Consider the following 12,202-nt stretch of genomic DNA (forward strand, 5'->3'; position numbering starts at 1 on the left):
TTGTGTGCGTTAACCTTTTCCGTATTCCGTAAAAGACGGAATGATGTAAATGTATGAGCTATACGTAAACTTTTCTAGACTATTTCCTGCAAAAGTGCAGTGGGAGGTTGGTGGCGAATCGGACGAACGGATGAGAATACGTAGAAACTCTTCATATAACCGTCAGTTCCCGAAGCAAACATTGAAATTCCTAATTTGAACGACTATTCTCCAATACTGTTTGAATGTCCAAATCTCGAGTTCAAACATTATAACGCCGCATTTTAGCATTTCTGTTCCGTTTGACATGTAACCTTCTGTTTATGTCGCTTCGAAGTCTAAAAGCATTCAGAGAACACGAAATCTTCTATGGACTCGTAAATGACTACACTGCTATCGGATTATTTTTGTAGCGCTTATTTCTATTTGCGAAAATCGTTAGAACATTTTTGGTCGACCAAGCTATTCGGTAAACCTTTTTAATTTAATAAATATTAGAGGAAGATAAAAAAGAAGAAAAGCATATTTCACGAGCGACTACGAACATCCGATGGCGTGCTACTGTACTATTCACGGGAACTGTCATAGTGTCACCTTAATTGTTACTATTGCTGTAATATATGATCCTAATCATGACATCAGGTGATAGCTCTTCACCTTGTTCAGTTTTGTGTTAGATTTATTGGCAGGTCAATCTCACACTAACTCCACGTTCCGAAGAGTTTTTGCTTACCGACTCTTGGGCCAGCAATCCCTCACGGGAAAGTTGTCATGCCCAGTCGGTACTTGTGCTCCTATTATGAGGTAGTGCACACTAGTGCGCAGCTACTTTGAATTAAATGGCTGACATTGCTGGTCGTACAACAGTGGCGCAATTTTCTTACAATTTTTTTTCAATAAATTCTTAAAACAATAATCCAATGCAACTCGTGAACACCACCGGAATCCACTGACAATAAAAATAAATAAATAAAAAAATTATTTTGACATATTCTAGTAAGTCAACGGCGTGCACGGTCCTAATCAATGCCTGGCCTACCTTATAACAAAAGCCGCGGCTGTCGTGGTTCTTACGTGACGTGAAAACATGTACAGTTAAAATGTATTTGTTTATCAAAAGTACATCGAAATATAAATATTAACTGCAATTAAGGCTCTACACTCTCTTCGTCTTCTGTCCGCGCTGTTATATTTCACAGTAAATGAAAACTGTTCTTTAATTATAACGTGAACAATTAAGCAATAGCGATTGAGTAAATATATTTGTTTTTGTACCGTTCATCGCCCAGTTCTCCATCGCTATACAACTTCCGCCATATGCGGGTGCCTTTGCAACAAAATTAGACAAGTGGCCTCGGCCGGTCGAATTTACTGCCACATCAACGGCGCAAAGCCTGAAACGCATCACCATATTTCACACATTAAACGAAAAAAATTTCACGTGTGAGTGTGAATCCAAGTCTTACCGTAGCGCTGCAATTTTATTCATCTTGAATTGAATGGTGTACCCAGATAAAAAACATTAAAAAAACACGAAGTAAAAAATATTTTAATGAAATCTAAGACAGGCGAAAAAACAAAATCGATGAAAAGAGAATCTAAACCCAGGTCACTAACGACAACTATTGGGCAGACGCAAGGGGTGTTTTACCGACCCCCATTTCAATTATGGATGACTCCTGAAGAATATTGATTTTGGAACGAAAGGCTATAAGACTTTATTGTTCAAGCCTACGCATGGAGTTTAACTTTCACACCGCTACACAGAAATCCGCCGAAAAGTTGATGCGAGAGACGGGAGAGAGATGGAACAAATTGGCAAGAATCCGACAGCCGGACCCACACTTTCCATGGAACATGGTACAAACACATTGAGAAAGTTTTATAATGATAAAAAATTGACCCTCAATAGAGGGTACTTAAAGAGGGAGGCAGTCACAATTTTTTTTAGCAAACGATCATATACCTTTGCACTTCAATTGCAAAACAAGGTATGAAGACAAAGGCTCTCAACTCATTAGAATGTCTAGTTAAGTGTCCCAATATCGTCCGTCAAAATTCAAACTCGGGTCCCGCCATGTCAATAGCCCATTGAAATTTGTCTCTCTGGGTCTTATTATAAATTTTCTCAATGGGTACGTTATTCTTTTTGCACCTAAGTAGAGCAATCAATTTTAAAAGGCTACTTGTGGAAAGATTTGCAATTATCAAACGTTACCATGCAACAGAAATGCGCGGATCTAGGTAGTTCAACTTCGAAGTACCTAACGCGATCTCCTTGTTCTCTTCTCGGTCGGTAGCCTGAACTTCTAGTTTCATCAATTGCTCCTTGAGTTTTTCGAGTTGCTTCTCTTTTTTGCCTGCTGCAATCCTAGGACACGGCAAAACAACTAGGATTGAAACAAATTTTCACGCGATGTTTCAGGCATGAAATACTTAGCAGCAGCAGATCCCGTTTTTTTCGCTTCTTTTTTCAGATCTTTGTAAGATTTTTCTGCTTCTTCAATAGATTCTCGCTTAGCATCTATTTTTTTCTGGAGATTCTCCATAGATTTGGCGAAAGTCTTCGGCACGGAACGTTGATGGTTACATAGGATAGCTACTGCGCGATTGGCCCGATTATACGTCAAAATCTACAAATAGTCGTATTAAAATCATCCACTTGTAGCTGATGGTTAATAAAAGAACCTTTTCTGTAACAGATGAATTTGGATCAGTTAGGCTATCTAGCTGTTCCTGCAATGTGTTGGATGCGTTGAAAGTACGGAATACTTTGGCCGTAAGTCCTTCCATTAGGTCATTCAAATGTTTGTTCATAATAGTCGTCTTCAAGAAAAGCAATAATATATTACCGCAAATTTCAATTTAAAGAAAATACTAGATCTCACATTCAACCGATCAAAAAGATCATCTCCCGGTTTTTTGTTCTCCATAAATATTTGCAAATTTTTAAATACGCGCTTCTCTACTGGAACTTCATTGTAGTATCGAATAGAATCCTTACCTAAATTTGAAAAAAACAAAATTCTAGACTTTGTCCAATACCAACGTGCTCTAAAACAAAACAATGACATACCGAGAAAATCGAAAACCACGACGAACTGTTTTCCATTTTTCTGTTCGTGCAACGTTATATGTTCAACACGTAAGGAGCAGCAACCAACCGTATCAGCTTGATCTTCGTCTTTTTCATTGCCTGCTCTTAACGCCAACTAGAACGTATAAACAAATTTTATCAGGTTACCATTATCGTTTTGAAAAGAAATTGTTCAGCCTTCCTACCTTATCGATGAAATACAAAGCAACGGCTCTTTGACGAATTTTCATTTCTTTCGATTTCCAATCTTCCTTGTACGTCTCACGGATTTTCTCCACAGTATCTGCACCAAACAGAAAAATAAATCGAGCTTACTAAATTTAAAAAAAAAAAAAAATACAACTAACCTTTAAGTTGACGTGCGATTTCGTACTTTTGCCAATCCTTTTCGCCTTTCAATCGAGAGGCAGAATTCAACATAATGTATTTTACTTGACCTTGGACATTTTCCGTCCAGGAAGCTAGCCATGTCACGGTATTGTCATGGCGGACTTCTTTCCATTTATGGCCAGCGGGTGGTTTTGGTGCGGTTCCTTTGCTACAATTAATTATGACATCTTCAGGCATTACTCTCCGCTTCACCATGCCCATTTTTGGATGATCGCCGCGCCCGCGGAAGAGACCTTAACGACGATAATATTAATGAAATATTTTTGACAAGAAGTACTGTTTGTATTACCAGGAGGTTCAATCTTGAAATTCCCAATACGCTGTTTATGTCCATCAATAATACACCATCCATACTCCTTCACAGTTTCTTCATTTTCTAATTTTAGCTGTTGTTTCTCTTCTTTGGTCCTATTCTTCTTTTCCTCAGATTTAGCTAAACAAAAACAGGTTAGTCATAAATATAATTTATTAAAAGGACATGGTAATCAAACCTTTAAAATAGGTTAGTATTTGGGTGAAATCACACTTTTTGAGATCAGTTATAATCTCTTTCTCTGAGTGAGTCATAAATTTACGCCAATCTTTGAAAAAATTCTTGTTAAATACATCTTTAGTCACATAGTCGTGATCCAACATAGCTCCATAGAATGTTGCTACTTCTTCAGCAGCTGTGCCCAATTTCACATCTTTGCCATTGTACTTGAACTTGACATTTCCTGGCAGTGGCTCATAATCGGTAGCAAACACTGGACCCTTATGCTCCAAAGATTTCCATTTGACACCATCCTCATGTTTTTCTTCTTCCCACCTACGGAAGAAACGATTAAATTTGATAAACAAGAAGTATTATACGAAAGGACATTTGGGCAAAATATAAGACAGAAGTGGCAATTGTTGTCACAGAAATCTTATCTGCATTTAACGGAGTTCCTTCACAAACCAGAGAAAAATAAACTCTGAAGAGGAACTAGCTGCTCGGCAACTAGGCCAAATACATGTTAGGTTTACAAATGGAATGCTCTAAATAGTTGCAGTGATGATGCTTTTGCATAGACCAGAGTAAGTCATAACCAAATTCTGCACTAGAGTAATCGATTTACCCCAATTTCGATTTCTGAACTCTCTGCCAATAGGAAAATATGCTTAGACTGCAACTTACCACTTCCATGTTTCTTCTTCCTCTTTTTTCTCTTTTTTAACTCGTTTTGTAGGGGAAGCGCCATTTGTTTGTTTCTTGTCCATTTTTTCTTTTTTTTCCTCCGCCTTTTTGTTTTTCTTTTTGGAAGCCGTATAGTCGTCGTCTTCATCATCTACCATTTCTTCGGCCTTTCTCTTCACCGGTTTTTCAGCTTTAACCTCAGTTTTAACCTTCTTACGAAAAGCTAAGGGTTGATCATCATCCTCAGAATCATCCTGGGAAGTCTGGCTGAATGAGCGACAAGCCTAAAAAGAAAAATATATCATATAGGAATCCGGAAAACTAGCTACTTACAGCTGTCAGAGTTAATTCATTTACCATGGGTGTGTCATCATCCTCTGACATAGGTTCATTCTTTACTTCAACACAGGACACCTTCTCTGCTTTATCTTTCATTTTTCCCTTTTCTTTTTTTTTTTCTTCTTTGTCCAACTTCTTATCCTCTTTACTCTGTTTCCTTTCTTCCCTACCATGCTTACGGTCTTCTTTGTCATGCTTTTTTTCTTTGTCCTTTGATTTCTCTTTATGCTTATCCTGGAAAAAAGCAAACAATCATTTATTGGCATCAAATGCCACTTGAGAACATACTATTTTGTTCTAATACCTTGTCCCTATGTTTATCTTTGTGCTTATCCTTGTGTTTTTCCCGGTTTTTATCCTTGCTTTTTTCTCGATCCTTGTCTTTATGTTTGTGCTTGTGTGAATGATGATCCTAGACAAATTCTGTTAGTTTCATCCACAACTACCACAGATACCAAATCCATTAACTTGCTACTGGGTACCTTATCTTTGGACTTGTGGCGATCCATCCCATTTGATAACCCAGTTAAAACATCTTTTCCAGCACCATCACCCTGTTTAATCACGGAGAGAAGTAATTAACAATTTGATGTCCTTACAGAAACTAATTTGTACATAAGCTGCCAACCATTATCATACTTTGACATTGGTTTACGGGATCTACAAGACATCCACTGCAAAATTTACGCTGTGCCATGCATCAACACCAGGTAAAACGAAAAATTACTGGTTACGCGTTTGCACTTCGAAATCTGACGCCGTGTCAGCGGCTATTTATGAGGACTGCATTTTACACGATTAAACACGACAAGTGAGAGAGACAATTTTGTCTCAAACTTTGGCTTCAGCCAAACAACGAAAAAAGTTAACATCCATAAAATTAAAGCTTTTTAACAATCCGAAACAAAGAAGATTTGGTGAATGGACTTTACCGATGACGGCCATTTTGAACTTAGAAAATTTTTACCTTCCTCTGAACACAACACTCTTATTTTATAGTTTTGGGAGCCTATTCGATACAGATCAAAACTCAGAAAATTGATTGCTAGGAAAATTATCAAACTTACTGATGGAGGAGTATGCTTATCAACTTCTGCCGAGCCCATTTCGCAGTCAAATAGCGGATGAGTTTTATGGACCTGAGCGTTCCAAAAGACAGAGTCCAAACTTGTAGGTAGAATAAACGTTGAAGGCCAGAAACTTCACATGGCTAGCAACCTTGCTGTCGTTGGGAAACGGGCCTAAAGCTGCCTAAAGCCTCGTCTCTTGCTCGTGGGTTCTCTTCAGCGCCCCTACCAGGGGTATAGAGAGATGGTTCCTATTCGCCATGTGAAATTTTCTGTAAGAGAAAGGGGGGGGGGGGGGGTGTTTGCTTGTTTTACTAAAGGTTCTATTTGTATTTTGGTTTATTCCAGATTTTTCCATTAATTTTTGGTCGGATTTGTTCTATGAAAGCTTCCATAAATAATTTCCCTTGTCAGTACAGTTAATGCTAGATTGTGTAGTTGAGCGAACACGCAAGTATTTTTTTTTTCAAACGAATTATATTATTTTACAGTAGCCGAGCAGTATTTTTACACATCATAGTTTAATTTACTTCAATCAACAAATAGCACATAATGTGAGAATGGAATTTGTCTACTATTTCAATTAGGACTTCAAATCTATTAATGTGTCCGGTCATTCCATGTTTGAAAAACATTTTCTCCATTCAAAAGAAATGATAATTTACGGGTGGAATCAAACTGGGTCGTCTTCGTTGTCAGATTTTGCCCATTTTGGTTAAAGCGGGTTTGTAGCTTTGGCAAACCAGGGATTTTTTCTGTTAAGAACAAAAAAAAAATTCGTTATCTCTTTCCTGCATTCTTCTATGTTTCTTTTTCCGGTAAAAAATTTGGAAGGGAAAACAACGGTATCGTGTGATATAGCAACTCAGATCGGGGCTGAAAAACAAAGGAAATTATGAATTGGCTTTTGAATCATAGACTAAAAATCAGTAAATAAATAAGAAAAATCTGACCATTAGGCCTCACATAGAGCTAAAGCAGGGATTTTTTTAAGATCTTACCTGTATTCGTAACCTTAGCCGTTAAGTCACAAAAGAAAGCCAAAGTGACCTCCTTTGCATAACGTCCTCTCGGCTTTCAAAACTCTTTAACACCGTATTTTAACTCATCGCTCCCATACAAATAAAATTTTGGAAAAAAACCACATGTTTTTGCTATCCATGAGGAAAATGCAAAAACAAAAAATAATAATAAATAAACAAAAGTTCGGTGGAAAACTCTAGAAGTGAGAGAACAGTAAAAACGCCACGTTTGCAAAGGGCTCCCAGCGCTTCCAAAGGATTTTGGTAGGTAGGCCTATTGTAAGTACGGAAGCATTTAAAAATTTCGAATACCAATTGCGTCTGCTTAGGTAATACGAGGTTTCCTATGTCAACGGCCGCGGAGAAGCCTACGTAGAACCCCTTTACGTGAAACTCCAATTGGGAAATAGGAATGTCAAGACACCACATAAATATGACTGTAATACGACGAGTACGATCGGCTGCTTGCCGCTGCTGTGTGAAAGGAGCGCCGTCATACAGTATTGGACTGAAACAAAGCTCGGCGTTACTTGCCCCGCCCATGGTAGGACTTCAAACGAAATGATGAATTTAGCACGGGCTCTTACGGAGGATCCTAGTTTTTAGATATTTCTGCAATACTTGGTTCATGGCATGTTTAGTAAAAAAAAAAAAATATGTAAAAATATTACACTAAACAATGTCTTAACTAAGACCAAAAGCGGGTAAAACTTTACCCAGACTCGGAGAAGCTCTAAAGACCTCTAGGGAATCCAAGGACCTCCTCTAACGGAGTTAAGCCAACTCCGGGAGCCCCTCGCCCCTTCCGTTGGAGATTTACCTAACGGGAGTTTCGCGACAGTGTTTTATACAGTTGCACGAATTACTCCTCTTCCGGACTCCGTATCTCCGTATCTTACTTGGGGCGGACTTATTCTCTTGATAATATCATCATCACGGTCGCAGCGTTATCCAAAGGCCGGGTGACTGATCTCTGCAAAGAGATCAACCTTTCTTTTTCACTCGCGACAAAATAATTGTACCCACACGGCGCATCTCCTTCCTGGAAACCTCCTAAAAGGCTCTTAGCCTCCCGAGCGCATCAATCATACCGTTGAGAAGTACTGAGGGAGGCCACAAGAAGCTGGAAAATTGTGGAGGAACATGTCAATATTTTCAATTCAAGAAATTGCTGTTGATGTGCTCAGGAGTGTTTTAGGAGATTCCTCCATGAAAGTAAGACTCGTGCATTTTAAAGTATCACAAAAACATTTGGCCGTTTCAGATAAATATATGAAATCAAGTGAAATTGTTAGATAGTGTAAATTTTGGGGTTTATCATTGTTTATTTAATAACTTATTAAGGCGGCTGTTTTTCACACGAATGATGAAGACAATGTGTGGATTGCAAAAATTAATCGCTAACGTTCATAAACTAACAAAGGCAATCAAAAGAAATAACTAAAAACACGAACAATGAAACTCTTTCCATAGGATAGAGGTCGAGCACTACAATAAATGAAATAAGAGCTATCAGCTGACGTCACGGTGTGGATCGTATGGTACAGCAATATGATCCGGGCCAACATCGTGACAGTTTTGGAGGTTACTACCATGTCAGTCAAGGGCTTAGCGCCACCATTTTGCCTATTTTTCTAATAACTAAAGCCAAATCTGGCAAACCGAATCCTGTAACATCGTTCCTTATGTGCGGAAATTCCTTATAATAGAAGTTTCAGGTTAAAACTAGGAAGCAGCCATTAGCGGTGGAAATGCATAGCCTACTGAAATTCGCTGTCATGCTATTCAGTTGTAAAACGGGAAAAATAGACCGCTTTCAATCATACCACCTAAAAAATGTCTAAGTAATAAATATTTCTGATTTTGCTCTAATAGCATTTTGTTAAATGAACTCTTTAAATACAATATCGTTCATGTTCTCCTGCAATTTTAATTAAAATCGCATAAGAAAAAAATGTTTTGTGAACCATTTAAGTAATGAGTTAACACCATCGGTTTTTTAAAAAGGAATATGGATATAAGCCGACGCTCTTCCGCAATGTATTGCCTACCGGTTTGGAGGCTCATTGTTCCAATTGGAACAAAGTAAAAGGAATAGGACTATATCTAAAGAGAAATAAGACTAAAGCCGTGGAGAAATAGGACTGACCTTAAATATTTTAAAAGTCAGTCCTATAACTCCCAGTCCTATTTCGTTTTTTTCCTTTTTCATCGCCAATCCCAATAAAAGGCAAAGTTTTTTAAATTGAATAAACAATTTCAAATATTCTGTTGTCGTTTAATATTCATTTTGTGTTTTAATTACATTCAAATGTTATGCAAATTATACAAAGCAGCTACGTATATCGAATACATATGTCACACAATTTTTTTCATCATGGGAGGTTCTTGGTACTAGCTGAGGATGTAAGAGGGACTGAAGAGCCTGTCCGGCAGCTACCATGTGAACAAAACGAAGGTTCTACGAGGAATTTAGGACGTTTATGGAGAAGACTAAGGAGGACAGTAGGAACTGTCCTGTCAGAGGATACGGTAGCCGGTGAAATAGGACTGAAACGAAATATGACTGAAAATTTCCAGTCCTATTTTTACCGGAGAAATAGGACTGACTTTTAAATACTTTTAGGACAGTCCTATTTCTCATCGGCATCAGTCCTATTTCTCCTTAGAAAAAGTCCTATTACATTTACCTTGCTCCAAATGGAACGATGAGCCTCCAATCCAGTAGGAGTCGGAGGAAGTAAGAGCGCCGGCTTATATCCATTTCCCTTTTTAAAAAACCGATGGTGTTAACTCATTAGGTAAATGGTTCAAAAAACTTTTTTTTTTATCCTATTTTAATTTAAATTATAGGAGAACATGAACTATATTTTATTTAATAGAGTTCATTTAACAAAATACTATTAGACGTACTAAAGAAATATTTATTACTTATATTGCACATTATGTGGTCATAACCAACTTTTCCAATTGAACTAATGTTTTACTATTTCATACATCTATCGTTATATACAGCTCTTACACATTCTGATTTTGCTCTAATAGTATTTTATTAAATGAACTCTATTAGATTCAAAATAATTTATGTTCCTCAGCAATTAAAATAAAAATAGGATAAGAGATAAAAAATTTGTGAACCATTTAAATAATGAGTAAACGCCATCGGTTTTTAAAAAAGAGAAATGGATATAAGCCGGCGCTCTTACGGCGCTCTTATTGGAGGCTCATCTTCCCCTTTGGAACAAGGTAAATGAAATAGGACTTTTTCTAAGGAGAAATAGGACTGATGCCATGGAGAAATAGGACTGTCCTAAAAGTATTTAAAAGTCAGTCCTATTTCTCCCAGTCCTATTTCTGCGGTAGAAATAGGACTGGAAATTTTCAGTCCTTTCCATTTGTTTTGTTTTTCAGTCGATGTCGCAGTCAGTCTTCTCTAGTCAGGTTTTTCAATTTTTTATGTCCAGTCAATCTCTTGCCAGTCTCTTTACAGTCTTTACAGTTACAGTGTCATGCAGCAATTTCTAGATACAAAAAAATACTTACAAAATTGCAATGTATTGGAAATCCGTGGTAGAAAAATGTTTCAATCAAGGCCTTCTTGTTAACTCGGCTTTTGTTCTTGAAGGTAATATTAAGCGCAACATCTTTATTCACAAAACTGTGATGAATGATTTTAACGTATTCCTTAAGGCTGTCGTCTTGAAACCAGATTTGCCAGTGCGATCAATTTTTATTTCTTGATCGACGATGTGCTCAATCTCTGGGGTTCGGATCGCTGATCAAATTTTGCCGATCATTCTTTGCCGATCATTTGTGGACGAGCTCTAGTGTTTACAATTCACGTTGTTTAATAAAATTAGTATTTTACTAATGAGAGAAAACACTAAATAATATCTGACAATAGGCATTTGACAATAATAATCTCTCTTAGGATAGCTTTCTTCTGATGAATTCTTTCCCCCGGTTGCAGCGTGGTCCAAGGAATAGGTGACGGATCACTGCGAAGAGGTAACCTCCCTTCATTTTCTACTCGGGACAATATTTTACATGGTTATAAAAACGAAGTTACTACCAGTACCCCAAAGCTTTTTGTGTCTACTTCCTGAAGGGTATTGGGCAGTAGGGGTTGACAAAAAAACAATTGTCTAATATTTGTTAAACAAAAAATACCCTTTCTGGTGCTAGAGGAATCATGTGTCGTTAAACGATTCAAGTCTGCAAGCTGTAAAACAGTTAAATTCGTGAGTGGGGTTTACGTAAGATTACCTACCTCAAAAACGATTGCCGGAGAAACAGAACCTGGAGAAATACGGCCCGGAGATTTAGGACCTCAAAATAGGACCTGGAAAAATAGGACCCGGAGAAATAGGACCGTATTTCCAACCATTTTTCTTAGGGTCCCATTTCTACAACATGGAGGTCCTGTTTCTCCCGCTTGAAGGGATTATTTATATATCATAGGAACATTATTAGAAAATACAATCATGAGGTAAATAAGAAAATTAATATATAGATGATTAAGACACGTAAAGTTATAATTAAAAAAAACTATTTGCCCTTTCGCAAAATATTGTTTGTTACCATGTATATGTAACGAAGTCACCAAAATACAACTTTTTATTATATTTTATCTTCATTGTTTGTTTTCTTTATATTAAAATTATATACTATGTTCTATATTTAAAGTATACATTATAAATATAGTAATTCAAGTGTCATTGACATTTCCTTTTATTTTTATATTATACTTTACATCCTGCTTATTGCTGATTGGATGAGCTTCATGCGTAGAACATCGCGCCATACATTTCCATGAATAGGAAATGTTGCTGCGTGAGATATTCAATAACTTATATCCGGAGCATATCTGTCGGAAATGCTATGTTTCCCTCAAACATGTAAAACGTATAAAAGGATGCCCTTTTTGTTCCCAAAAGTTAGTTCTACAGTTCTTCAGTAATCTTCAATTCTCTTCAGTTCTTTCTTGTTTTAATTCCAGTTCCCGTTCTAGTTTTCATTCTTAATGCTACAAGTGCTGTTTAATTCTTAAAATCTAGTGAGTTTAATTTGTATCTTATTCAATAATTATTGTGAGTGCTCTTCATCGTTTCTTGTGCGACTGACAGCCTTACTATCTTTATTTTTCCCG

At 37.2% G+C, this 12,202-nt stretch overlaps 1 protein-coding gene across 2 annotated transcripts; it reads right to left on the reverse strand.

Annotated features, from left to right (window-relative positions):
- Positions 1–1,983: 1,983 nt before the first annotated feature.
- Positions 1,984–6,191, reverse strand: LOC130687373 (DNA topoisomerase I, mitochondrial-like). Of its 2 annotated transcripts, none has more exons than XM_057510520.2 (15): positions 6,032–6,191; positions 5,447–5,518; positions 5,269–5,376; positions 4,983–5,192; positions 4,626–4,909; positions 3,958–4,274; positions 3,756–3,899; positions 3,424–3,699; positions 3,262–3,359; positions 3,056–3,191; positions 2,868–2,983; positions 2,668–2,805; positions 2,416–2,612; positions 2,198–2,350; positions 1,984–2,134 (listed from the first exon to the last, which is right to left on the reverse strand). In XM_057510520.2, the coding sequence occupies exons 1-15, from the start codon at positions 6,068–6,070 to the stop codon at positions 2,032–2,034; spliced, it is 2,391 nt and encodes a 796-aa protein (XP_057366503.1). In that variant the 5' UTR covers positions 6,071–6,191; the 3' UTR covers positions 1,984–2,031. The 2 variants fall into 2 exon arrangements, with proteins under 2 accessions (XP_057366503.1, XP_057366502.1); XM_057510519.2 differs by having other exon boundaries at positions 4,983–5,198.
- Positions 6,192–12,202: the final 6,011 nt, after the last annotated feature.

Source organism: Daphnia carinata, chromosome 4 (genome assembly GCF_022539665.2).
Source record: "Daphnia carinata strain CSIRO-1 chromosome 4, CSIRO_AGI_Dcar_HiC_V3, whole genome shotgun sequence".
Lineage (NCBI taxonomy): Eukaryota > Metazoa > Arthropoda > Branchiopoda > Diplostraca > Daphniidae > Daphnia > Daphnia carinata.

Coding starts and splice junctions, on each gene's coding strand:
- LOC130687373 (XM_057510519.2), bottom strand. CDS start 6,070: ATGGGCTCGGCAGAAGTTGATAAGCATACTCCTCCATCA. Junction 4,910..4,982: donor AGGATGATGACACACCCATG/GTAAATGAATTA, acceptor TTTTCTTTTTAG/GCTTGTCGCTCATTCAGCCA. Junction 2,135..2,197: donor CCGCGCATTTCTGTTGCATG/GTAACGTTTGAT, acceptor TGCTCTACTTAG/GTGCAAAAAGAATAACGTAC.